A 27,844-nucleotide genomic window follows, 5' to 3' on the forward strand; every position below is an offset into this window, starting at 1 on the left:
AGGGTGGTGACTTCTAAAACCAATTATTCCGAATTTATGTGAAATATTTTAACTGAACAATTGATCCAGAGAGTAAGTTACAAGTTTTACATTGTGAAACAGGAAGCTAAAGAAATTAATTCTGGGATGCAAAATGTAACCATCAAAATAAACCTACATCTAAAGAAAGTAAAATATATTCTTCCTTGTTTTAAGTATCTGGACTTTGGATCGTAAGAAAGAAAAAAAAAAAAAAAAAACCCAAACCAATCTTTAGAGAAACTTGCAATCATTTTATGGTTAGAACATATTTCCAGAATTTGATCACATGAAAAAATTAGATTGAATCTCATGTTGAATTTTCCATTTGGTTTCTTTCCAAAGGCCATCTACAAAATGGTGGGCACTGTGATAATGATGAAAATGAATGAGGATGGTCTGACGCCTGAGCAACGGGTAGACAAGATCTTCAGTAAGATGGATAAGAACAAAGACGATCAGATCACACTGGATGAGTTCAAAGAAGCTGCAAAGAGTGATCCGTCCATTGTATTACTCCTGCAGTGTGACATTCAAAAATGAGCTTGTGTACGATGCGTCATAGACTGCACAGAAGTTTAATGTTCCATTCAGTTTGCAGCTATTTCCACACACACAAAAATTTGCTTGGACTACCTATAAATGGACTTGCTTCTTGTGTTTGAAACACTTGTGTGCATGAGAATGTCATTTGCTAAAGAATTTTAAAAGTATATATTATAAAAATAAACTGCCACAACGTGACGTGTGCAATGTCATTTCATAACAACCCTCTTCCTCTGAATCCTGTGCAGCAGGCCTGTGCTGCAGTGAATTATATTATTTATTGTTCATGTTTTACTGATGCTAGCTCTGTGTCTCCTAGACTGAGTAATGTTAGTGACACTGAATTCCCATGGTAATGTTAACTGTTTATTATAAATCATGTCACCATTCTGCTGTAAAGTAGTACTGGACAGACAGAAGGGAAGAGCTTCTCGGCTCCCAAGTCTGATCCACACGTGCTTGTATTGTCAGTGGATATAAATGTACTTCATTTGCATGCCTTTTAGGTTTGCCTTAATTCTTACCTCATTTGCATCCCTTCAATCTGGAAAGAGCTATGTCAGAGGAATGCAGTATATTAAAAAAAAAAGAAAATCCTGCTAAAATTAACCCTTTAATTAAGAATATATATAAATATATATATATATAATGTTTAAAATATTGTTTTATTGCAAGTTTAAAGGTTTTATTGGAAGTGTATTGATCTTTGCCAGAATTTTCAAAAGCTTCCACAGAGGTTGCAATATATATGTCCCAAAATAAATTTATAACATTTGACCTTTTCCCCTAATTCTTATTTCATGTCTTCAGCATGGTAATAAAAAAAGAAAAAGTTCAATCTCTTTAATTATCTGTCACTACACACTGGGAAATATGTATTTCATTACTGAAGCATGAAGAAAACTACTTTACACTCACTCACTAGAAGAGTCATATTATACAAAACCAGAAGTTGTAGTTCTTGTATTTAAGGCTGGAGCAGCTGTTGATGCTGTAAGATGCTACTGCTAAGATTTACCAGCACAGCTACTAAACCTGTCCTGATTTTTAAGCTGTGTAAGTGAAATACAGTTTATTTGCTCAGCTTAAACCTGGTTTTTAATGTTTTTTCCCTCCTGCAGTAAGATACTTCCCTCTTGCCATGTGACACTAAACTACTCTGTGTTTAATATAAATAGACATGATGTTAAAAATCACTACTGATAAATTAACCATGAAGTATGATGATAAAGGAGGGATAGTGAGGAGAACCAACTTCCTCTTCAATTCTAAGTGCACAAATCAAGTTTCTCTCTATCCTGTGACAAATTCTGCACAGTCCTGGGAGAGAATGAAGAACTATCATACTGCAGAAATTGCAGATTAAAAACCTTCCTATGCCCCATTTCTCTGATGCTTTAAACAGTTGGTTTCTTGCTGGATTAAAAGGAAAAAAAAAAGCAATCTGAACACCTTACAATTGCATGTTTGATATTTCTTCCTTACCTTATGAAGAAACAAGACCCTACATTTAATAGCTAAAAATCAACCAATAAAATATGGCACAAACCAAGTAATTCTCTGTATTTTCAAATTTAAAAAGTAAAGCTCATCTTAAAATTAAAGGGAAAAGAAAACAAGCAACAAAAAGTTTTACACAGCTTGTTAAGATTTGTTGTGGGGGGGATCACAGAATCAATGGCTGCCAAAACCACAGCCATACTGTGATTTTTGGGTTGCTTTGTATTCCAAACAGCAAAACCAGAAATGTCAAGTACATTTTCTACACCAGAATTTTACTTAGGCTACACATATAATAGTCTGAGCAAATTAAGGAGGAGTGTACTTCATGTGTTTGGCCATGACTTAAATACACATTCTAGAAATTCCATACTTCTGAGAATGATATGCCCACATTGAATACTTCTCAGATTTTATGCCTCTGGTTTACATACATGAGAAGCAATTTCTCATTCTGTGTTTCCCTGCACATTGAATTTATGTGTCTAGACAGGCTCCATTTACTTTAGTGCAGCATTAAGCAATGCACTGCCATCCAAAATGACCAACAACTCAAAAACACAGTCAAACTCAAAAATGTAGCATCAGCACTGCAGTCTTCTCTCCAGGTAGCCACTACATTAAACTCTGTCTTTAAAGAACCAAGAATATGTTAGTTTTGAGACCTTAGTAGGATCACTGCAAAAATAAGTGCATCCATGCAAGGGCTTCAGTAATTGTTTATTCAGAATTAATTCTCCACCATGAAAATATGCTTATAATAATTATATAGTTAGGAACACATCTTCATCAAGTACAGGGGTCGATTAGAATAAATACAAAGTACTGATTTGAACAAAAGACCAGAATTGTTGCCATGTCCTCCAATATTTCAAGTAGGTCTATAAAAGCTTGGGAGAAAGCTGAAGTGTTAGCTCAGTAGGAATGCATTCATTTTCCTTAATCTCTTTTCTCCACACAACTCATTATAGAAGACTAATGAAGATAAATGCTTTACTCTTTCCTGCCTCTGCACTCTTGCCATTTTTGGTTGTTTTGGATACTGAAGAGAATCAGTAGGAAATAATGCAATGCCATTTTATCTCATACTATAAAAAGGTCTAAAACCTAGTCCAATTTCATTATAAAATCGAGTCAAGCTCAACATGTGGCTCATGGTCATGTCCTAGAATCAAGGAATGGTTTGGGCTGAAAGGGACCGTAGGGATGATTCTGTTCCAACCCCCTGCAGGCACATCTTGCATTAAAACAGGTTGCCCAGGGCTCCATCCAGCCTGATCTTGAGCACTTCCAGAGATGGGCTGTCCAAAACTTCTTTGGGCAACCTATTCCAATGCTTTATCACCCTCACAATAAAGAATTTATTCCTAATATCTAATCTAAATCTAATATCTGTCAGTTTGAAGCCACTCTCCCTTGTCCTGTCACTGCAGTAAAAAATCCCTCTCCAGTTCTCTTGTAGCCCCTTTAAGTACTGGAAGGTGCCATGAGGTCTTTCTGCAGCCTTCTCTGAACTCAACAGACACAACTCTCAGTTTGTCTCCACAGCAGAGGTTCTCCAGCCCTCTGAGCATCTTTGTGGCCTCTAATTCTGCTCCAACAGGTCCATGCTCTTCCAATGCAGAGGATCCCAGAGCTGGGGGCAGTACTCCAGGCAGGACTCACAACAGCAGAGCAGAGCTGTAGAACCACCTCCCTCGACCTGCTGCTTCCAGACAAGTTTTGCCAAGCATGCACTTTGTAAGGTGCCCCCCAGTATCTTCACATAATCCTAAAGGTGTAAGTACCTTGAATTATGGAATTATAGAATTGTTTAGATGGGCAAGAACCTTCACAGGTCTCTTGTCCAGCTCCCTTCTTGAAGGAGATGCAGGAGTCTCTTCAACAGACTCCAAAAACTTCCAAGGACAGAGATTTTACAGCCTGTTTGTGTTCAAATACCTCTTACCTTCATCATGAACAATCCCTCCTGGTTTGCTGAGCCAGACCCTTCCCAGTTCAGTCAATGACCTCTGTCTGTCTCTTGCAGCATGCACATTGACAAAAAGCCTGGTTCTCTCTGTCAGTAACCTCCTCACAGCTGCCTGGAGTCTGCCCATTACCCTGGGCTGTCCGAGGTCTGCCAGGAGAGGGAAACAGACTCAGTGCCTGGTGAAGAAGAGCACAAAAAGATCCCTTCAGCCCCTGCTGTATCTGTGTAGCAGTGGAAGCTTCCCCAGTTGAGGATGACATGTAGAGCTCACTCCCCTGCAGCTGCTGGATCACGGAACCAGCTGTGTCAGAGGCTTCTGGACAGCCAGGGGTGCTGAGGGCAGAGGCAGTTCTGCAGGTCCCAGGAGTGCCTGATGCCTCTCTGAGAGGCTGGGGCCGACAAAAAGTTCTTTTGCAGAAGGTGTGCTGTGGTTGAGGAGCTGTCACCAGGTGAAGGGGCTTCAGGAGGAAGTGTACAGGCTATATGGTATTTGAGTGAACAAGTGGGATAGGTTATTTACAGAGATGCCACAGTATCGAGGCTCCCAGGAGTCTCAAACCTCCATTGTAGTGGAGAAGCAGGTGGACTCAGAACCCTGCAGGGTAATTAGTCAAGGGCCTTTTAGTCAAGGGTCTGCTCAAGATGAAGGCTGGAAGCAGGTCACTCCACATGCTGGGAGGGAGGTTCCTCCTCCTCCTGGAAACATGTAGAACTGGAACCTTCTGCAACAAGTATGAGGCTCTGGAACAAGGCCAGATGATGAGGTGGGAAAAGGACCTACTGGGACAGAGGGGCCTCCTAAAGCAACACCTCCAGTACCCTGCATCAAGACCTCCTCTGATAACAGGAAAAGAAGGGTAGCAGTAATAGGAAACTCCCTCTAAAGTGAGGGAGGTGAGGGACAGCCTGATATGCAGACCAGACCCAACTCATGGGGAATTCTGCTGGCTCCCAGGGACATGGGTAAGAGAAATTACTGGAAAACTCTCCAGTCCAGCAGTGCCCTCTGATTACTATCCACTATTGGTTGTTCAAGCCAGCAGAGATGAAAAAGCAAAGAGAATTCCAAGGACAATCAAAAGAGACTTCAGGGTTTTGAGTTGAAGGTTGAAGCATCAGAAGCACACGTAGCAATTTCCATAATCCTTTTGGTAACAAGGAATATTGACAGGAATAGGCAGATCCACCAGGTCAACACATGGCTTCAAGGCTGGTGTAAGCAAAAACAAAAAATCTTTTTTTTTTATCATGGATGTTCTACCGAACCTGCTCTTCTGACACCTGATGAGACGCGCTGAGGGGAGCGTGGGGAAGAGCTCTAGCACAGGAACCAGCAGGGCTCATTGACAGAAATTGGAAGGAGAAAAGGAACAAAACCAGGCTTGCCTCTGGGGAACAATGGCATGGTATGCAAGAACTTGAGAAAACTAATGGGATCCCTCCATCTCCTTCAGGTTTGTTGGCTGCAAAGCACCACAGCTGAAATGTTTCTACACTAATGTGCACAGCATGAGGAACAAGACCACTTCAAGCCTTTGGTCCAGTCCCAGAGATTAAATATCACTGGTGTAGTGAAACTGTGGGCTTAGTCCTGTGGTTGGAGTGCCCTGTTGGATGGTCACAGGCCCTTCAGGAGGGATGGGAAGGACAGCAGTGGCCGGGGTGGCATTGTAAGCCATGGCAGGGATGGAATGTACAGAGCCTACAGTTGGCAATGGCACAGTTGCAAGCCTCTAAGTAAGAATCAAGAGACATACAAATAATGCAATGTCACCTTGGGAGTCTACTACAGACCAGGATGATGACACTGAGGAATGGCTCTCTGAGGAACCAAAGGACACTTCCAGCTCAGCTGCCCTTCTCCTTATGCTATCCTTCAACTTGCCCCAAGTCAGCTGGGAACATAACACAGCTGATGGGTCCCTTACAACTCAGAATTTTTTATGGATCCATGATTCTGTAAGGTGTATTTCTTTCAAGTCTTATCCAGCTTCCGTATTTTAAAGAAACCTACAAGTTTAATACTGTGCCGTGACTGAAAACAAATTACGCTACAAAGTCAAGTTAAAGCTTACACTGTGATAAGGTTTTATTGAGGAACTGCTATTCAGTAAAAAAGTGCAAAAACTGTTGAATGTCGTTCTCTGAGTAGTCTCAATGGCTCTTGCAGCCAGGTAACATCAAACAACAACAAAAAAATCCCCCAAAACAACAAAAAAGAAATGCAGCTGAACTCTAAAAAGTGGGGTTTTTTTGAAGTTGCCAAAAATTTCAAGTTCCTGGAGAAAAAAAAGAACAGGAGAAGAAAAAAAGGTTAATTTGAATGAGTTTGAAAAATCTGGTTCTTCTTTCTCCCTCTTATCCCCAATAAATGCTTGCAGTATCTAAACAAATCAAGTTTAAGTACTCTGGTCCCAGGGAAACGTGGAAGGGGAAAGAGGGCAGGCAGACCCAACGAAACACAGCTCTACAATGCTGTAGGAAACTTAATGTATTATTTCCCAAAATTCTTATTCTACTTCATTCCTATATATTGGAAAGACTTGTGTCTCTTTAGTTTAGTATAATAAAATTAATATTTAGAGATTTATTCTCTACCTGGAAACTCAAGAGTGTATAAGAACCAGTGTTCTTCACTGGAATGAAGAATCTAGGTTTATAAAGACACAGCTTGCTAGATTCTGTAAGCTCATGTCCAAAGACACTCAAACTCATTAAGAAAGGAATGAAAGAACTATTTTCCCGCCAAGATAATATACTACAAATAAAATTTTCCCTTTTCTATTTATGCAAGTATAAGTTCTAATAGTTGCTCATATTCACCTACTACGGTTTCACTGGAAAAGAAATGAAACACATTTTACTTCATGTATTAATTACCACACATTTAAGAAATAAAGCATAGCTAGGAAGAAAACAATATTTGTAATTTAATGCTAATTTTAAGTGTGCAGAGACACTAAAACATTACCACAAGTATCAGTTCAAACAGTTTATTAAAATATTACTTTATAGTTATACAAAATATATTTCAAAATTTTCAGAAGAAAAGTCAGAACAACAGATAAAAAATTCTACAGTTGGTAGCTAAAAATATCAACAGAACATTCAAAATTTTCTCCCCATCCAAACTGTGCTTATTCTTCTTCTGTGCACACACAGTAATCCGTTAAAAATAATTAATAACAATACAGAAATATCTTCCTGAGAGTATCTAACAATTTATCATCTATTTCAGAATCAGGAAGCAATAATTTTACATATATTATTACACATTTGTCCTCAATATAATACCATATTCATACAGAGATAGTTATTGATCTTCATCTCCGTCATTCCTATTTTGGAAATTCAGTGTTCTTTGGTCTCTTGGAGGGTCTGGCATGCGGAGGATTCGAATATGGGGACTCGTAGGCAGAGAACTAAAAATAAAGGATGCATCATTTAAACAGTGTTTCTTCTCCAAGAATTTTAGTACTTCCATTTGATTCTTTATACTACATATTTTCCTTTAAATAACTCCACCTTTTTTCTTTGACAGTTTTAAAAAACAGTAACATGAGGTGAAGTTTGGGCTTCACTGAACTGATCCTGGGCTCAAGTTGAATAAAATCTTGAGGTAATGACAAGCACTCATTTCAGTCATGTGATTTCTAACAATTAGACTGCCTTAACTAGAGAAAAGGTTATTTTACCAAAATCTCCAAATGAACAAATGATGGAATACAAGTAAGGATTTGCCTTACAGATACTGAAGTAGCACACACTATACACACACGTAATCAATCCCAACAAACTGAGATAATTTGCTAAACATAAATTCACATGGCTTCTTCACTGATTATTCTAAATGGATTTTTCCTGAAGTTGCCCCCATATTTTTCTTAAATGTAATGTTTGCTGAACATGAAACATGGAACAATATAACAAATTCAAACTGAACTTGAATTACTAATTTTTTCAACAGTAACCATACAAAAAAATCTGTTTACTAGTTTCAGAAAATCTCTTCAAAAGCACTGAAATAACAACAGATACCACTACTCTACTTTTTATATACTTTAGTTAGGGAAGACAATTAGGAATAAATCAACTTCTTTTTGAAGACTGCTTTAATTACCCTTTTAAGCTTCACTAGTTACACGGGGTTAATAGAGAGGGGCTGCCTGCACAAGGTTAGACATGACTGTCCCCTTAAACTGGGAATGGCTCTACCAGGGTTTTATATAGAGGTTTTGAAAGAATGTTGAACCACTAGATGACAAATTTAAAACAGGAAAACATGGTATAAGCTATGACTCTCTAGATCAGCAACATTAAAACCTAGAAAATAAAATCAACTCAAATGACAAACCCCTTTAAAGTAGTATAGTATTAACAGAAAACAAATCCGATCTTTTGTTATTTTTGGGAGAGGAGAGGGACATACAAAGCTAAGCTAAGAAGAGCCTGTTTGACAACATCAAACATTTCTAAAAGTTGTTATTTCAGATAAACTGATTCAAGTCCCACTGAATTACCATTATGTTAAAAAAACTCTTTAAATTCACAAAACTGCTGCCTTTTTTATCTTCTACTGCGACAAACAGCAAAATTTCTTTCTCCTCACATTCAACTTTTTCAAATACACTCCTTGCAAGAGAACTCCCTTTATTTCAGGATACAATTCTTGTATCCTGAAATAAGCCACAAGAGTATTACCTCATGCTCAGGGGGGTGAACAAAATGAACTGTCGATGCCGCTGAAAATCAGCCCTCTCCAGAATCATGTCAATGGCAATTCTTCTGTTAACCATATCCTAAAGAAAAAGATTTGTCAGGTAGTGGTACTGACAGTAATAAATACATTAGAAAGCATGATTCTAGAAAACCTACCAGAATTAACTGCTATACAGTCAAGGCTGACTAAAGAAAATATCTAAATAAGACTAATAAAAACTAAGAAAACCTGGAGAAACATTAGGGTAAAAATTTAAAAGCTACAAATTATAGCCTGGGAACTTCTTAGTCTGTACTTTTTAGCAAACATGGCAATGGAAAGCTTCTATCAGAAAAGTCACACATTCATCTACTTATAGTGTTTTTCTATCATCTTTGATGTACATACAGTACTTCTTACTTTATTGGTATGCTGAGATGAACTGTACTTTCGCAGAATAATATTTCCTGTAAAATCCTGCCTGAAAAATCACCTGAAAGGATTTTAGGGCTCCATGAAACCTATGATATTATGGAACTTGTTTTTATTAGGTTTATTATTGTTATTATCATTATTACTATTTTAAATGGAACCTTATGCATTAGGCTTCCTGAAAAGGATGTGCAAGAGGAAGCTGTTACTAGGAGGGACCAACAAAGCTCTACTGCTGCTGTGCCCTACTGTTCATGAAAGCAGAGATCTCCCACAAAAACACACCGTGGAGTCCTCATGTGGTGGGGCTCTGTGACTACACCAGGAGTAACTACAGAACGTGTGGACAATAAGACTGCAGTACTGGCAGTGCAGTGGAAAGATAAATTGTGTGGAATAATTTATGGAATAGATGACATACAAGCTCTTTGCAAGGCCTACACTTCTGAGTATCCATCCTTCTCAGGAAAGATGGATAAACTTCTGCACAACTAACTTTTACAAGAGGATCTAAGATCTGAAAGTTGGCTGAAAAACAACCGCTTCACTACCTTAGATGAATACTGTCCTTTTTGAACTTCTTTAATAGAAACCATATTATCTTTGTTCCCTCTAAGTGATTCCTAGTAAATAAATGATTGATGAGGAAGGGACACTGAGACAAAATTAAATAAGGCAGTATGAAAATTTTGTCTCACAGAAGTAAATATCTGCTCAAATTCATACCACCCTGCATATTTAATAAGTAGGAAATAAATCTTCAAAAAAAAAAAAATTCAAAATGGGTTAGTGGCCTGTCCAGGGAAGCTGTACACAAAAACATGATGCACTAGTTTTAGCTAACATTAGTATTTATTGGTCATTATTCTGCATTCCAACATCTTGGAAACATTCTCCTAGCTGAAGTATGAGTTTCTATAAAATGAGCAGCAACAGTGAACCCAATTGCTACATTTGCTCTGCAAAAACCCACACTGATCTCAAATTTGGCAGCAATCAAAGCACATGCCAAGCCCAGAATGTCCCAGCAATATACAAAGTCAACCTCTGACAAACACAGCACCAGCTGATTTCTTGGTTTTGTGCTGAACAATGGTTTGAGCACATAAACTAACAGAAAGACTCATATTTCTGGATACCAACTTCAGAAACAAAATAAGCTTTTATTTAAGTGAATAAGATCACTAACAAATTTTGTTTTGTGGGATTTTGATTTTGGTTTGGAGGCTTTTTATAATTTACAGTTAACTACAGTGGTTTTAAATCTAACCTAATTTAAATTTAAATCTAACCAAATACAAGTAAAAACACAACTATTTTGCTAATTTATACAAAACAGAATGGAAGATACAGTTTAAGTTTAAACTATACCATGTAGACATCAAATTCATCCATGCATCTGAAAGGAGATTCAGAAATGTTCCACAGAGAAAGAATGAAACAAACTGTGGAGAAGGAACGTTCACCTCCTGATAAGGATCTCAGATCACTACGGGCAGATTTTTCTTCCTCTCGAGGCTGAACCTTGAAATAAAAATATTGGAGCAATTTTTAAATCTGAGATGAAGACATACGAACAGAATCATAATTTTAACAGCAACACATTATACATGAACAGAGATCACTTGAAAACACTTTTCTGCATTTCACAGAATGGGATGGCTCCTAACCATTCAGTAACACATTTCTAGGATCACTGCAACTTCTTCTATCCCAATCATACACACTGAACAGATTGAACAACTGTGCCAGAGTTTTGTTATTCAAATATCTATTTCTAATATCTGCTACACAGTGTTTAATAAATGTCAACATAAATGTTTACATAACAGTAAAATCCCATGGTTGCCAGGTACAATAGAAAATCAGGTAATTGATTTACAGAAGAATTTTAAATGAGGAAGGGATTCCTTACATGGAATACATTAAACATTGGGAACAGCCATTTGGTTACATTGATTATGATGACATCTTGTGGTACTCCTTCTGTAAGATGAAACTTGGGCATTTTCTTGCCCTGTTAACTGCATTGCCTTTAACAAGTTAAGGCAAATATGGATTATTTTGAAGCGGAATATTTTTTTTACAGGGAAATGTTTTCTTTTGGCAACTTACATTCCTTGACTAAATACAGATCTCTTTTGTAAGATATGTGAGACACCAGCTATTAAAAAAATATATTCTGATGAAGTCAAGTAATGACTTGATATTTTATGGACTGAGTTTAGTTCTTCAGATGCATGTGCTTCACCTGTCTAATTAAGACTGTGACATGTATTTATGTTGCCACTGCACATTTTTCCCCTTAATCCCTAAAACTGAAGTCTCTCACAGAAACAAAAGTAAATAAATCCATGATAAAACTTTCTGGGATGTATGTTAAAAGTTACACAGAAAAAAAACCTATTGAAGCTTTCCTGCATTAAATTGTTTAAATAACAACTAGTGCCATTTTAGAATCGCACAAATACTGCTGAACTTCCTATCAATGAACCAGGAGTTATTTTGAAAGACTGGATGACCAATCCACATTTATTCCTTGTAATCTAGCAACCATTTAAAATGGTAATGTTTTCTGTCCTTGCTTGTTTTCAACAACATCCTACTGTCACCAAATGGGATGAAAGAAACTTATCAAATACTCTGGGTAAGTGTTGGATAAGTTTGATGTGATTAAGCAGACACTTCTTCAGCGAGGCTTTTGGAAACTCCTCCAATGTGTCCTGCTTAACAGACAAAATCCAGCCATTTTTACATACTTTTTCTGCTGAATCATTGTTACATAAGTTCTTTTACATACTATGCATACATAATATGCCCACTCTTAAATTTAACCTTTGCAATGACTGGTTTTGCTAGCTATGTAACTTTATCAGTATTCTTATCCTGAAACAGTCATTGGTCATCTCTGCTGAGGTCTACTGGTGGAAATCACTGATATTCAAACCAAGATGGGAAGGGTAAGGGGCTTCCAAGCAGCATAATTGGTGTGCATGACAGTCTCCATAGTTTCTTAACCAAAACAAAGAAGTCCAGCAATTTCTTGGTGAGGTTCCTATGGCTGCATATTTCAAGCACAACACACGTAACATTTCTACACCTTATACTTCACAATTTTCTACTTGTAATCATAACTCATATTATTAAATTGATTACTTGATTAATTGATCAGGATATTTATAATACTACAACTTAGTGTATCACATTTTGCAGAGGGAAAACCAATTTTTTTTCTATAATTTTCAATGCATTTCTAGTATCTGAGACTAAAACAGATAATAATTCATTATGTATTATAGTAACTGAAGTAGCATAAAATAACTTACTGTTATGGAAAGTGTCTCATTCTTGTGATCAAAAATTATATGTCCAGAGCAACCTCGAACACGTAGTAAGTGCTCGAAGTGGAGTTTGCATTGCATAGAAAGGTTCCTTAAATCAAACAAACAAGCATTAGGGGAGCAAGTTTTTAAGTACATAAAAAAGTGACAAAAGATTTTCATCAACAGTTCCACATCATTAAGTATTAAGCCCTTCTCCAACAACAACTTTCCCCCAAAATCAACTGCACTCTCAAGTGGGCAATATTAGACATACTGGAGACAATCCTTTTGAAGGATGAACAACAAAATATTCATGGATAGGTATAAGATATTAAGGGACTGAAGCAAGAAAGAAGGGGTGTACACAGTAATGCAGTAATGCACAGTAATGTCAAATTATAGAATCTGAATCAAGATCTTCAAAATTTTTCAGCACAGAGCAGAGGAGAATCGTTTGACCTAAAATGAGATTATAAGAGCTCAGCACCACTGCTTGTAATCAATAAAAATTAGTGATAGCCCAGATTATTTCAAGTCCTCATATGTTGCTGACATTTTACTGACCAAAACCAGCATTAAGACAGAACTGCCTTGGATTAAGTAAACACAGTTGAGGTCTTTGGGATGAAGCAAAATACAGGCTCCACTATCTCACTGCTTTTCCAGCTGTCAGTCCAGGCTGCCTCTAAACTCTCAGGCATGATAAGATTGAAAGGGGGAGCAAGCTTAGGTTAAAAAGATTGTTGTGAACACTGTCTTAAACTCACCTTAGGAACTGCCGATATACTTTGAGCCTCTCTGTCATCACTTCGTCCAGCACCGCAATAAATCTCCTCAAGTTCTTCACTTTATTGCTTGCATCCTCGTATCTTTCCTTTGCATAATAAAATTGCCTGTTTTAATTAACAGAAAGGTTAGGAGTAATATGCATTACATTAAAACTGAGCTATTGTTGTAAATGCTGAAAATCATTTTGATAACCAAAATATTAAAATGAAAACTTTCTTGTGAGAATTTATGTGAAAGCTAAAAGCATTTGATAAGTAAGACACTGTTTACAATGAAATGTCGACCAAAATGAAATCTTAATTTTATTTTTAATTATTTTGAAAATAAACTCTTTCACCAAGGAGAATGAATGACTGGTTCCTCCATGCTCAAGAATATCTGAGGGGAGTGCTTCCTTAAAACACACTCATGGAGCTTCGCAGCTTGTGCATTAGTTACTCAAACTAGAATTATGCTTAATCCTTAATGCATCACAAAACAATGGCGAGTTAAATTCATATCATCATAACTGGGATATTTCAAAACACTAAGAGGGTATCTGATTATTGGTGACATCTTATATACAGCACAGATGCTGCTTAAAATCACTGTAAGGTGTTTCAGGACTCTTAAGCCTGTTCAGTACTGGGAGAACCAGTACAAAACATTTCTACAGCTTCATAGACAGCTTAAGTAGTAAAAACACACATAAACACATAGTGAGTCAGTAAGAAAACTCTTCTTTCCCCTCTCTTTTCCATCCTATCTGAACTGTTTTAGAGAGTAAAGATGACTTACTGGATTATTTCTTCTCTGTTTCCACGGTGACTGCTTTCTAAATTTATCTTCTCTCTCAAGCGATTCATTTCTGCATCAAGACTTTTAACAGTTCTGCTGACCTTGATGGGCTCTGAGAAGATCTGCCTTGCTTTTGCCATTTTTTCCTAAAGGAATGTTTGAAACTCAAATAATTGTCACATTTTTCAAAAATCTGTTTAGTCTTCACAACAAGTATTTTATGCTACAAACTCCAAGCAACAACAATATTCTTGTGTTCTTTCTGTTTCCATTACAGCAAACCCAGTTAACAATTTTATCAACAACATTTATACATGGGTAGTTATTTCAGTGCCAAGAACTGTATCCAAGATTTTTAATACAATCACAGTTATTTAGCTAATGCAGATAAATAAGGAACAAAAATCACCATATTTAAATAGGGCAGTCTTCCAAAAGTCTTTATGGATGTGATTTCAGAGTTAGTTAATAAAGATTGATTAGGTAAGTCTTCAGAAGATCAGATATGGGGTCTGTACAAGGAAAACCCTACCATCCAAGAAACCAAAACAATATTATTTAATTTAAGCCGCAAATGTTAAGTAATTTTAATTTTCTCATTGAAAAAGACAGAAGAAATGATCCTAGATAGATGAACCCTAATTTATCTGTCAAGAGAGAACTGGTGTCCTATCAGAAAAAAAAGAGGCCTCAGTTTTCACTTACACAAAATTACTTTACTTGCTTTACATAGTCAGTGTAGGACATAGCTGAGAGACTACTCAGTGCAGCTGAGTATAATAATATGGTCTGTATGTTATACAAGTGGAATGATTTATTATTAAATATTAGAAGAATCATGACCATCTGACTTCAATAGCTAAAAAAACCCCCACCACACATACCTCTAATTCCTTTTCTTTGGAAACTAGTAAATCTTTGTGCTTATTTATGCAAGCCACGTGTTCTCTCTGTTTATCTTCATAGTGCTGCAAATGGCGTTTACTGTTTTCCACTTCTGACTCAGCCTGGCTTAATTCAGCCTGTTTGGAACAAATCACGATGTGAGCTGTTTGGGGTAGATTCCTGAGAATCTCTCCAGTGTTTACTGACTTCTCACAGGTTGTTCTTACTTCTTTTGCTTTCAGTAACACTACTTCTAGAGTCTGGGAGCTTTAAAAGCAGCTCATGAGAAAGTCTATGCTCAATTCCAACAAGGAACAAATACATGTAATGATTTTAGGAATTATATCTTGAGGTGATGTTTTAATCTTTAAAAAAAAACTATGCTTTCTCCTAAAGCTCAAAAAGCTGCATGTATTTTTTACACTATATTCTATCTGGAACTTCTGCTGCCTGTGTGATATCAGCCAGAACTGCATTTCCATGTGAAAATTCAATGTCCTGCTATACCTGTAATATAAAATCATAGAATCATAGCATAGTTAAGGTTGGACTAAACCTTTGAAAACATTAAGTAAAACCATCAACCCAAAACCACCACCATACACACCCCTAAAGCACATCCTCCAAAGTACAACAGTCATACATTTTTTGAATGCTTCCAGAGGTAGTGATTCCACCCCTTGCCTGGACAGTTTGTTCCAATGGTTTACAAACCTTTCCATGAAAATTTTGCTCCTCATATCTAAACTAAACCTCCGCAGGTGCAATTTGAAGCCATTTCCTCTCCTTCTGTCACTTGTTACCCAGGACCAGAGACTGAGCCCCACCCCACTACTATCTCCTTTCAGGTGGTTGTAGAGACTGGTAAGGTCCCCCTTGAGCCTCCTTTTCTCCAGGCTAAACAGCCACAGCTTCCTCAGCTGCTCCTCACAGGAACTGTGCTCCAGACCCTTCACCAGCAACCTCTATTCTGATATTGTTCAAGTCATTATCTTTCCAGAGAAGCAAAGATGTATAAAGAATGACATAAATTAGGACATACTTTTTTCTTCATCCTTGTCAACTAGATGGCTTGCCTTAACAAAAATAAAAAACACCAAACCAAAGAGAAAAAAAACCAAGAAACAACTCAACCCACAACAACAAACAAGAAAACCAACCATCACCAACAATAATATATGCTCTTACTTTTTTCCAATTCTATCTTAAAAGCAGAACTTGCTATATGTCAACAGTTAATTAAACAAATGTAGAACACTTAACAACACATCTGATTTAAAACCTCTTCAGGAATTTCAGTGCTTCCCTCAGTTGTGTTCAGTACTCTAAACAACAAGCAACAATGTTTTCATATTGTGAATAAATCTGTAATCTTTCCATACAGAGTGGTTCTTTTAAAATAGATAATATCTCTAGAATTTCCAGATTAGATACATTAGAACTAACACATTTATCTCTTGCTTTGCTACCCTGTTTCTGTACTCTTTTGGTTTACTCTTTTAATTTAGGCTGACTACACAGCAATTTACAGTTTAAATGAGATATGTAAGAGATTCCTATAGCAATCTTTTAAGTTTCCTTCATTTCATCCTTCTACAAGTTTACAGCACTATAAATGTCCTGAACTCTTATTTCTGTTTTCTATTTTCAAATTGTAAGTTCTTGCCAAAGTGAGATTGCCTTCCACTTGCCAGTATCAAATTTTGCATGTCACCATTCTGCTATTTATCTTAAGTCTTGCTATTTCTCTGCCGTTTCCAGGTGCCTTGTGTAGTCTTGAATAATTAAAGCTATACACTGGTACCTTCTGTGATTATATAACTTCATAAAATAACAACCAATTCATAGAGAACATCAAATGATATTTTGAGAAATGAATAGTTATGCACATTCTTAGCCAAGGTTTCTTAGAAACAAAACAAAAAATGTGATGCACGAGAAAGCAAAGTCAAGGAAACTGTTTTTTCTGCCTTTTCACTCCATGACTAAAGATACCAGGAAATGGACTCTCTTTAAATAAAAAACACTACAGTGACTACACATAACAATCAACATCAGCTTCAAAATATTGCCAAGCTTATTTCCCAACATGTTCTAGATGGAATGCTCCATTTTCTAGGCAGACCTTAAGTATATCAGGCAACAAGTTCTGTTCTCCTGCCTCACCTCTTCTTAACCTCATTCACTTTGACACACAAATGGAACAATAAAAAATACAATATAAAATTACTGTTACCTTAATTGGGCCAGCAATTTCTTCCACTTGATGAATTTTTTCTTTCACCTCTTCTAATTTTTTTTCAGCAGCTTGGAGACTGTTTTTCAGTTCTTCCATTTTTCTGCTTTGTAGCTGCATGTCTTGTTTCACAGATTCCATCCTACCCTTATTTTCTTCAGCTTCGTCTTGCTGTCAAAAGATATTAAAGTTAAGAATAATAAAAGGAGACATATTTGTAAAACTACTGTACCAGATTTTTTTACTATCAGTATTAGGGTACATTATTACATGAAGTACTCTTTTAACTCTAGTAAGAATAGGAGCAGCTCAATGTAATTGTCACTAAAGCCCAAAGGAAGAGACTGACAGATCTTGTAGGAGACCACTAAATCAAACTGCAAAATAAAAGTGGAAATTCATATTTATGTGACTGAAAATTAAAAGGATTTTATTTCACAGTTGTGATGAAAAGACTGAAAAGAACAAGGTAACTTCCCTCTGGATCTGTGGCCAACATACACCCAATATACAATGCAATGCAGGAAGAGTAAGTGGATTGTTGTTGTCTCCTAGAAAATAACATCATTCCTAATGATTTATCATCATAAATACTTTCTGATTCAAAAAGACAGATATTGGAAAACCTGGGAAAAAATTAAATCACCAAAAATAAATAAAATCACTCAATTTACAGAAATATTTCAAATTATGGCAAGTGTTCCATTCCTCACTATCCAACTTTGCTTATTTCAAAGCACTGCCAACATTAAAAGACATTATCCATATACTGATTAGACATAATTGCATAATATGTTCTTACTAATATATGGATGTCTGCTGACTGGTGCTCTTCCACGTTTTCAAGATCTGCTATCTCTGCATTTGCTGTTCTTATTTTCACCTGGGAAGAAAAAGAAAATACATGTTCTGAAGCTTAACTAAAGAGAAAAGTTCACATTTGTTTATTTAAGTCATCACAGGAAAGAAGATACTTGTATTTTTTAGCTTTGTTAGTGACTAACAAGAGACAACTCTTCACATCCACCTGTGGAATTCATTTTCATAAGATAAAACTTGTTCTGAAAGTTGTGTGCTTTAATTCATTCAGTTATCATATTTCCAATCAATATGACAATTTAATAAAAAACACTTTATTTTTTCCTCCTAGTATTTATCTTCAGCGTTTCAGACTACATGCTAGGGTTGGTTTTTTTTGCTGCTTCTTACTTATTATTTACTGAATATAACCTTATATAATATGTATCAGCTTACACTGCCTACCTGGAGCACCAAAAATATATATCCTACCTAGAAGTAGCAGAGACCACAGAAAGAAGGCTAACAGCTGTAAAATGGTTTATAAAGTAATTAAAATTAAGATTACCTAAAGATTACTTAAAAAATTAAGATTACTTAAAATTAAAATTAAGAGAACTTAAAGAAGAAATATTCAGTATATCAAGATCAGTTAAGAATATACCAGAAGAGCATGAAGATAAACAAGATTCTGGAAATGAAGAGGCAAGGCTCAACAGAAATAAAGCAGGGAGAAGCACTATATGATGCAAGTGTCTTTTCTGTGCTTACTAGTAATGTCAAAAATAGCAATAGAAATTTGTAAGGTTTAGCACAAGGTGGGGAAAGATACCAAACAGAAACAATAAGATATGTAAGGATTGATGTGGCCTCCATCATTCTGTCCTCAATGTACTAGAGCATACTAGGAAAAAAAACCCCCATGAAAGCAAACAAGAAAAGCAAGGATAAAAATTAAAAATTATCAGGCACTCCAGATAGACCGCAGAAGTCAAAATGAAATAGGGAAAGACTGAGGAATTTCTAAAAACTAAGACTGCACCTATTTTTACCTGCAGTTGTTTTTGGTGTCGCCGATGACCACAGAGGTGATCTTCATTCTGCCTGATCTCGTTTTCAATGGAATGTAAGCGGTGCTGAGAGGCTGTCAACTGTGCCCTCTTGTTTTCAATTTCCTTATTCAAGTGACTTTATAAACAAAGTGATATTGAGATGTTATATACTACACATATATTATTTGTGAGACACACATACAAAAATACCCCCCAAAAAAATTACATGCATGAAAAGACAAAGGGTAAAAATGCACTCCTTTTAAACTAGCCTACATCATTCCCCCATAGCAAAACTGGTAATGGAATGCCTGTAACACTTTGAAAGTTAAAATAATTTTTGAGAGAAATTCATTATATACTGACATGAACAAACTACAATTAACTGGCACATTTAAAACTTTTGAGTTTATAGAAATAAATTTTAACATTCAATTCAGTTTATACTATCAGCTATTAATACTAAAATTGCCTAATATGTCTCTAATATAATCTGAGCCTCAAAATGAAAGTATTCAATTATCACAAATTTTCTTGGTGACAGCTCAAGTTTGTAAACTTTGAAGTATGTTTTGCTTTTTCAACTACCATTTTAAAAGCAATGAGAGAAAAAACCCATCAAAAAATAAGAGGTGAGGGAATTCTCAGAGATACCTACCATGAATGAAGTCAAAAGCCTGAGGAAACAGATACAAAGTTTAAAACCAACAGGAGGATGTGTGCTAACAACTTTGGTTTGAGTAGTCAGGCCTGCTTTGCAGTAAACTATGACATCACTGTTCAAGTATTTTATTTTTAAAGAAAAGCCTTGACTCCATACTCTTATTGACCAAGCATAAAAAAGAAGGTAGCTAGATTTCCTGGAGTATTGAGCACAGAAAATCCCTGCTTGGTCAGTAAGATCTACATGCCACAAGCTGAAAGCTAACTAAATACAATGCAAGTTTGTTCCTATCACAAAAAGGCAGTGAAATGAAGAGATTTTCTAGAATTCTCAGAAAGGAAGAGTAAATCTCAGGAAGAAAATGGAGAGACGAGAGAGTAGCATAGATGCAAACAGACAAATATGCAATTCCACTGCTCGTGCCAACAAGTGCACTTTTTACAAACATTACAAGATGCTAACCTGATTTCTGCTTCAACATCTTGACTTAGGAACTTGGGTCTGACAAAATTGGAAGAGTAATAGCGTCGTTCAAATACTTGATCACCTTCAGCAGTGAAAGCTTCTCTACAGTTTCTCGGGGGCTGACTGCACTGCATTACCTCACGAGCCCTACGGCTATTCTGAAAAACAAAATGGCCTTATAATACCAGCAGAAGTGCAACCATAATTATAGATAAGAATTCAAAAGTTGTCTAGATGTTTTCACTCAGAAATAATTTCAATTCTTAATGAAAAGAAATACATTAATGAAGGAATGTGAAAATTATCTATAATGTCAAGAATCTATTTTTCTTAGTTGAGTAAGACATTCTCAAGAACCCACTAAGTTTAATTGGTCATTTATTTGCGAATTCTGTAATCTAATCAGTCCCTTATAATTTGCCTTGGGGGAAAAAAATCACTAACCAGTAGGTCACTATGCACAGGTATATTCAACTGACAAAAGTAAATAAATATAGAAGAAAGAAGCTTGCAAAGCAAGGTATGAAGGACATCAGACAAGATTCAATTAAAGTTCAGGGAAATATGTTGGTAAAAAACCCCAACACTGACAGTGCCAGATTAAGTGGTCACAAGTGCCATTGTCCAAGGCAACCATTTTATCCATTCCAATGTATAAATTTTTCCACAGAATACTTCTTTCAGATTCAGTTGAAATTGTTCAGATATGACTCAATGATAATAATGTTATGAAAATCACTGATTAGTTTAGGCAGAGGGGGAAGAATGATCCCAACATTCCTGCCATGAGAAAAGCCTACAAAATTCAGCTTTTACATAACCCACTCAGTGATAGCCATGCTTGATAAACAGTCATCTCTGCTTTAGACAAAACATGAACTGCCTCTTTCCAATAGGAATCTCAGAGGATAAACTGGGACAAGAGATTTTAAAGAAAAATAAAATTCACAAAAAGTAAGGATCATTAGTTCTGCTTACTGAGAGAATACCCTGCTTTCTCTAAATAAAAACATATACACCTTATTTTTATCTTTGAACATTTTATCTGTAATCTTATCTGCAGGAGCTAATATCTTCAGTACTAACAGAAAATAAAAAATCAATTAAGATCAGAACTCAGCACCAAAAACTTAGCTACCAGCTTCTAGGTACAACTAGTAGGGGCAGCTTGGAAATGTTGGTAACTCCTGGACTACCCAAAAAGCAGCACATCTGAACCCACCAAGTAACAGAGAGACATGAGACAGAGCCAGCAGTCAGGAGGCTGATTACACATGGACTATTTAGACTGGGAAACTACACCACTTAGAGGTCCAGAAAGGTAGTGGCAAACAACCCAGAAACAAACAGGGAAGGTCCTGAAACACACAGGGCAGAGACGGGAGCAAAACTTCCTCTACCTCTTTTATCCATCACAGACACTACCAGTGAAGACATCATAAATGCTCCACACGTTTCTTTGAAGATCAACAGGGAGCATAAAGCCTTACTTTAATCAGCAGGACTGTTTCTATACTCCTCATATCGATCAAACAATTGGCAACCACCGGATTGTCTATTTCTAGTGCTGTCAGAACTGATGGGAATTCTGGATGATGAACAGCTCTGAAGAAAAGAAAAAAAAAAAAACCACCATTCATAAACTCACATTAGATCCTTTAAAAAAATTATAAACAGCTCTTTTCAACCACCAAGGGTAAGCAATAAAATCCAAAACATACTTACCTCTGACTAGTATCATAAATTCTATTCTGAAATTTATTTACAATTATTTGAGGTCTATTTCCAGGTGCATAATATTTTGACATCAGGAACTGAAGAGTTCTTTCATCACTATGATTATCACAGCAAAATGCCTGAAGAAGGCCTTTTAAACAGCACTCGATAGCCAAGATCAGTTCAGGATCTTTTGGATGAATCAAAGCACCTAAATAAACATAAGAAGCAAGGCTTTAGGTGCTGTGTTCCATGACAAAACATTCAGCAGAGCATTTTTACCACTCAAGGTTCTTGTTTTGTTGTATTGCAGGGTTTCTTAAGAGTCTTTTCTTAATAAACTTTTCTTATAGGTAGAAAAAAAATTAAGAGGTTGACTTGAGTCCAAAGTTGAGTTGAAAGACTCTACAACAGACCTGAGAACACACACATATAATTTCTCTGCCTAGAGACACCTACACATAGTTGGAGGCCTGTATTTTCTTCCATTAGGGTACCAATTTTATGGCAGCTTAGCAGAAATGTATCAAGGCAAAGACAGCTTATCAACAATTTAATGCTTTAAGGATGAAGGCAGTGGAACAACTATACTGCAAATTAAACAAACATCAAGATTTCCAGTATATCACCCGTCTTCAGTAGCACACATTCTTACCCTGCAGTAAATGCCATGTACTTTACATCCAGATTATGCTGAAACTTGTCCTCCCTTTCACAAACTGAAAATAACAGGCACTGTCAGAGCTGGACAGAAGACAAATAAAAGCCAGCTTCCCAAGAAAATCTCATTTGGGTCTGTCTGACCTGTTCCATGCAAAACAGCTCAAGTTTGAGAAACCCACAAGTCAGCCACTGGACATTTTGAACAAAATCTGTCCAAGATCTGGACAGTGCTATCCACTGAGGAACAAGCAGTCAAAGCACAGTTCTCTGATGCCTTGAGGGTGTGGGGGAGTTGAAGGGATGCACTGAAAGTTTACCACTGTAAAATACCTCAACAAAAATTGCTGGAAAATGAGGAAAGCCAGGAGATGTTAGTGAGTGCATAACAGAAGCAAAAGATAACCCACCAGGGTAAAACCTTTAGTCCATGAAGTACAGAAGAAAAAGATATATATCTGAAGTTCCTTAAAGAACAAAGTTTTCTAAAAGACCACTACTTACATTAGCAGCCATACAAAAATATCCCATGAGAACACATGTTTCAGAAATTATTCTTACCTAAAGGTCCAAGAGGTTTCTTTCTAAAGCGTCCTTGACTATAGGCTACTTCAACTGCTTCAAGAAATGCTGGTACATGTGGTCCAAATCTTTTCAAAGTGTTTGTTTTACTATCTTTCAGGTCTCTCAGCTGTTTCTGCTGGGCGTCCAGTGCTTGTTGCACTTCACTGCGTTCTCTCCTAAGATAACATATTTTTTTCAGTAGTTATAGAGCCTAAAGTGCAATAAATTAATTATAAAGCCTTGTTTTTCAATTACGAAGAGACTTGTGTATCAAGGTATCAGCAGTTCAATGTAAAGCTAGGTACACACATGCATTAAGATTTTTATAGTTTCAAGAAACATGAGAAAAAAGCAAGAGAGAAAATTACCATTTTGCAACAGTTCTACAAGACTTTTTTATTTCTAACAAATTATAATGAATTTATTTTATTTCTAATTATCTGTTTCAATTTCGTTGTCTTCAAAGATCTTCAACAAAACACACAGTAAGCATTGGTTATAATAACTGATAAGAGGCATTTAAATTAATACACCAGGGGCAATAAGGAACAACCCTCAAATCCTTTAAGACAATAACTGACATTGCCATAATCCCCTTCAGTAACCACTGTTCAGGTTTCCAAATCAAAGCCAGAGTGCTTTGTTTTTTTCTATCTTGGGTATGAACTAAAGTCATGTTTGAACCACTTTGCCTCAAATCCTCTGTGAATCTGCCTTAACTATAGAAGCAGTAATTACTCCTAAATTTACCTATTCTCTTATAATGTGAAAAATAAACTGGAGCCTTAACACCTCAGGGATCACAGGTACATTAGAAGGGATACATAAAGAAGGGATTCTCTCTAACTTGAAACAGAGGTAAACAGTAACATTCAAAAAGCATAACTTACCTGAGTCTAGAATGTTCTTCCCTACACTTAGATATAGCCTGCTGAAACTGATCCAACTGCTGACCAATCATTATTTCTTCATCATGGAATGCTTTTAACTGTTCCCTTAAGTATGCAATTCTCCCTTGTCTTTCCAATTTCTCAGGTTCTGAATTCTGATTAGCACTAGAAAAGAACATAATGCCCATATTTTAAAACCATACTGATGATTTACAAGTGACATGAATTTCATTACTTGTACCGTAGAGAAGATTTACTCATCAGTTACATTTAAGATTCTATTAAGTTACAAGATATACATAGCAATAATGGCAATTTAATTTTTTTACAATTTCTAATCACATGTAATTCCCCCCAGGTACATTCCTACTGCATTTAGTTTAAGACATATTTGTTTTGCACTATCATGGAAGATAAAAAATATCTATTATCACCAAAAACAAAAAGAAACAAAACAACCTCAAAACAAACAAACAAAAAAAAAAACCAAACAAACAGAGAAAAGCCACTTTTGCCACCAAACTGCCTCTTCTTTTGACATTCTAGTCAAAGTTTGGTATGTAAAGAATCAGGATGAGAAATATTCAGGTATTTAACTGGACTCTGCTAAAGACTAAATAAATATTTTCTATTACTGCAGGTTTTCTCAGTAATCAGAAAAGTTCACTTCTTTTCCACAATATCTTAATAAACATACACCAAAATCACTGTATCTGTATTTACCAGCTTTTCAGTTCCTCAATTCGTTTATGCAGCTGTTCACGGTCTTTTTCCAGACGTTTTAACTCCGTTTTGGAACGATTATAAACGATCTATCGAGGAAACAGGATATAGTGGTTTAATAAATAGAATAAATAATTTCCAAAAGAACTACCGTTTTGAGTAAATACTGAACTGCACCAAACCAGACAAACATAACTTGATTTTCAAAAATTACGTCTATTTATTTATTTTGACCTAAGTTTAACACTGTTTAGTAACTATGTTACGGCATCAATGCCAGGGCTCCTGAACAGACGCTATTTGCCAGTCAGGCAAGAAATTGCATCTGTTCTGAACTCACCATGGACTCAAGAACCCAAGACAACAGGTGTAGAACTACAGATGGGTAGGGCATGGACAAGTTTATAGCTTTAAATTGGTATGGCTTTTGAAAGGACTTTTTTTGCCTACCTCAGTTTCATTGACTGTTTTTCTTTTTGCCTGCACTTCTGCCTTCAAAGAAATACATTGAGGATGAAGGGCTTGTGCTTCTTCACTTACTGTTATCAATTTGTCTTGTATTGCTTTGTACTTTTTTTCTGCTTCATTCACTTTTACCTTTGGTAAAAAAACAAAACAAGTAGTAATGAAACAAGATTTTCTTCAAAATCTCTTAATGTTACAAGACAAATATCTCTTAAAAGAATCCATCAGACACATTTAAATTGTTTGAGCTCTGTTGGGTTTAAAAAAAAAGAGCAAGACATTGCCACCATGGATATGATAAGATGAAAACTCATAAATGTTCATTCTTGGGAAATCAACAGACTACCTAATCTGTGACACAGACAGCAACCTTTGTTTCTGTCTCAAGGTTTACCCAAACACAGGACTTTTATTACAGGACTTTTAATAAGGTCCATTACTATGACAGCAAAAGAAATGAAACCAGCGTCTAGACAATGTTCCTTCATTGCCACATAGACATGCTGACCATAATGCAAAAATGTGTAATTGTGAAACATGTACTTTTTAAAAGAAAGGAACACACAAAAACATTTTTTAAAAAAGGAAAATAAGTTCTAAAAAGAAAGTTTGGAGGAGTTTTAATAGACTGAAAAGTTTTGGGGCTGTTCAGCCTGGAGAAGGAGAGGTTGCATGAAGACCTCATAGCAGCTTTTTGGTATCTGAAGGGAAGTGAAGGAAGTTGGAAAGGGACTCTTCATTATCTGTATGGATATGACAAGGAATAATGGGTTTAAACTGAAAGAGGGGAAATTTAGGTTAGATATATGGAATTAATTCTTTACTGTGGGGGTGGTGAGGCAATGTCACAGGCTGCCCAGAGAAGCTGTGGATGCCCCATACTTGGAAGTGTTCAGTACCAGGTAGGATGGGGCTTTGAGCAGCCAGATCCATTGGAAGGTGTCCCTGCCCAGGGCAGGGGGGTTGGAATGGGATGATCTTTAAGGTCTCTTCCCACCCAAACTATTCTATGATTTTAGATTTAAAATAATCATGCCCGTTTCTCCACACAAAATGTGTTTCATATGCAAATCAGAATGTATGACAAAATTATTCTTTCTTGCTAGGTACAGAAGTCTTAAGAACCATCCCAAAACTTCCAGATGTCTCCTGAAATCATTGCTCTTTTCTAAAGGCAATGATACCCACAAAAACCTTCACAACAGATCTCTGACTTGGGGGGTGACTACAGCTAGAGTGATATATGGTTTCGACCATCTACCTACCTGGCATTCTTCTATTTTCTGAAGGAGCTCTGTATTTCCTTCTTCAGCTCTGACGCCTTCTTTGAGCAGCTCTACTTCTTTTTCCATCTCACTCACCTAAAGAAGCCTATATTAGCATATGCACAAGAGACTAGGAATGAAGCACATTTCACATGAACAAACATATTTTAGCAAGACATTTACCACTGCCCACGCCATTTGATGTTTCAAATCTTTGAGACGATTTTGCATGTCATTCACAAATGCGATGCTTTTGAAAATTTCCTTCTTTTCCAAATACAGCTGCTTAAGTTCTTCAAGACGCTTAAAAAAGAAAATAGGGGTTCAATGATGACTGCAAAAAGCTGTGATATAATATGAAATTTTGGAAATATTTGAGTTTTTGAAATGTAATGCCACTGAGACCTAATAAAACCAAACTATGCAGTTTGTTATCCTGTACTTCCTTCAATGCTCAGATGTGTCCTAATAATTACTTTAACTTTTACATACCTCTTCCCCTTGTTCTATCTGAACTCGGGTATTTTTTTTTGTTTTCCCAATAAATGAATAATCTTCTTTCATTTGTTCCAGCTGAGTTGCCTTCATAAAAAACTAAAAAGGAATAAAAAGACGCAGATATGAGATCAGCACCTTATCTAAGTGGACCTCCAATAATTACGACAGAATGACCATTCATCCCAACATCCCTGCATGCTGAATGATATCCAAAGTGAAAAACCTGGTCAGGTTGTGGTGGTACAACTACCACCACCTCCTCGGGCTGCAGTGTGGTATTTGAAATGTTTGTTAGCCCCAGCCTTGATGAACAGAAGCTGGGCTCAGCTCCTCTTGAGGTTATCAGAAACACTCTCTACTCCCAGGAACTTACATTTTCTGACAAGCTCTTCTTTCTAAATGAAGAGCCTTTGAAACTTCTTTTTCTTGCCTGACTAACACCCAAACAGAACAATATTTTTGTTACTGAATTTTCAAAGAAAGTTACTGACTTCAATTGTGATCAGGGTGAAAATTTACTATGACTAAAGCCTACCCTCTTGTGACCCTATAAACAGTGGTCCCAAGTGAGATCCACTGAACTGGCCCAGACCACAGTGGGCTGTGGCAGCATCTCCCTCTGAGTGACACCACTGTGAGCCAGAGAGCTCTCAAGTTTACTTGGAGGACTGCTGCCAGAAGCTGACAGAGCCTGGGCTGATAGCCCCACTCCTCAGGGATCAACCCTTCACCTGCTGAGAAGATCCAAAGGCATTTGACATGAGTACTTCTCTGAGGTGCAGGGGAATTTTTCACAGGTATACAACTTCTACATAATCTTTAGGTCTGTTTACATACAAATGTGCATCTGATATAGCAACTGTATTATGAATGTTTCTTAAGATTCTTAAGTACTGAGATTAGTAAG

General features: G+C 36.5%; 2 protein-coding genes across 5 annotated transcripts in view; one reads left to right on the forward strand and one right to left on the reverse strand.

Annotated features, from left to right (window-relative positions):
* VSNL1 (visinin like 1) overlaps nt 1-2,116 on the forward strand; it is an 86,684-nt gene extending 84,568 nt beyond the window's left edge. The window contains exon 4 of the mRNA XM_039721621.1: nt 364-2,116. Within this exon, the coding sequence (XP_039577555.1) occupies nt 364-561 (198 nt within the window). The 3' untranslated portion in view covers nt 562-2,116. The remainder of the gene's footprint in view (nt 1-363) is intronic.
* A 3,928-nt stretch (nt 2,117-6,044) lies between these two features.
* Nucleotides 6,045-27,844, reverse strand: part of SMC6 (structural maintenance of chromosomes 6) — a 38,732-nt gene continuing 16,932 nt past the window's right edge. For 2 of the 4 annotated variants that reach the window (XM_039721614.1, XM_039721611.1), the window contains exons 8-27: nt 26,932-27,033; nt 26,623-26,742; nt 26,440-26,535; nt 25,160-25,306; nt 24,710-24,798; nt 23,987-24,151; nt 23,094-23,272; nt 21,882-22,083; nt 21,647-21,761; nt 20,154-20,314; nt 19,028-19,163; nt 17,980-18,060; nt 17,178-17,348; nt 14,941-15,078; nt 14,057-14,202; nt 13,258-13,383; nt 12,494-12,599; nt 10,539-10,691; nt 8,738-8,835; nt 7,016-7,458 (exon numbers count right to left, since the gene is read on the reverse strand). In XM_039721614.1, coding sequence (XP_039577548.1) covers nt 7,350-7,458; nt 8,738-8,835; nt 10,539-10,691; nt 12,494-12,599; nt 13,258-13,383; nt 14,057-14,202; nt 14,941-15,078; nt 17,178-17,348; nt 17,980-18,060; nt 19,028-19,163; nt 20,154-20,314; nt 21,647-21,761; nt 21,882-22,083; nt 23,094-23,272; nt 23,987-24,151; nt 24,710-24,798; nt 25,160-25,306; nt 26,440-26,535; nt 26,623-26,742; nt 26,932-27,033 — 2,640 coding nt within the window. In that variant the 3' untranslated portion in view covers nt 7,016-7,349. Of the gene's footprint in view, nt 6,316-7,015; nt 7,459-8,737; nt 8,836-10,538; nt 10,692-12,493; nt 12,600-13,257; nt 13,384-14,056; nt 14,203-14,940; nt 15,079-17,177; nt 17,349-17,979; nt 18,061-19,027; nt 19,164-20,153; nt 20,315-21,646; nt 21,762-21,881; nt 22,084-23,093; nt 23,273-23,986; nt 24,152-24,709; nt 24,799-25,159; nt 25,307-26,439; nt 26,536-26,622; nt 26,743-26,931; nt 27,034-27,844 lie in introns of those variants that run through there. The other 2 variants (XM_039721612.1, XM_039721613.1) reach the window with 2 other exon arrangements.

This window comes from Passer montanus, unplaced genomic scaffold (genome assembly GCF_014805655.1).
Source record: "Passer montanus isolate IOZ18808 unplaced genomic scaffold, ASM1480565v1 scaffold46, whole genome shotgun sequence".
Taxonomy (NCBI): domain Eukaryota; kingdom Metazoa; phylum Chordata; class Aves; order Passeriformes; family Passeridae; genus Passer; species Passer montanus.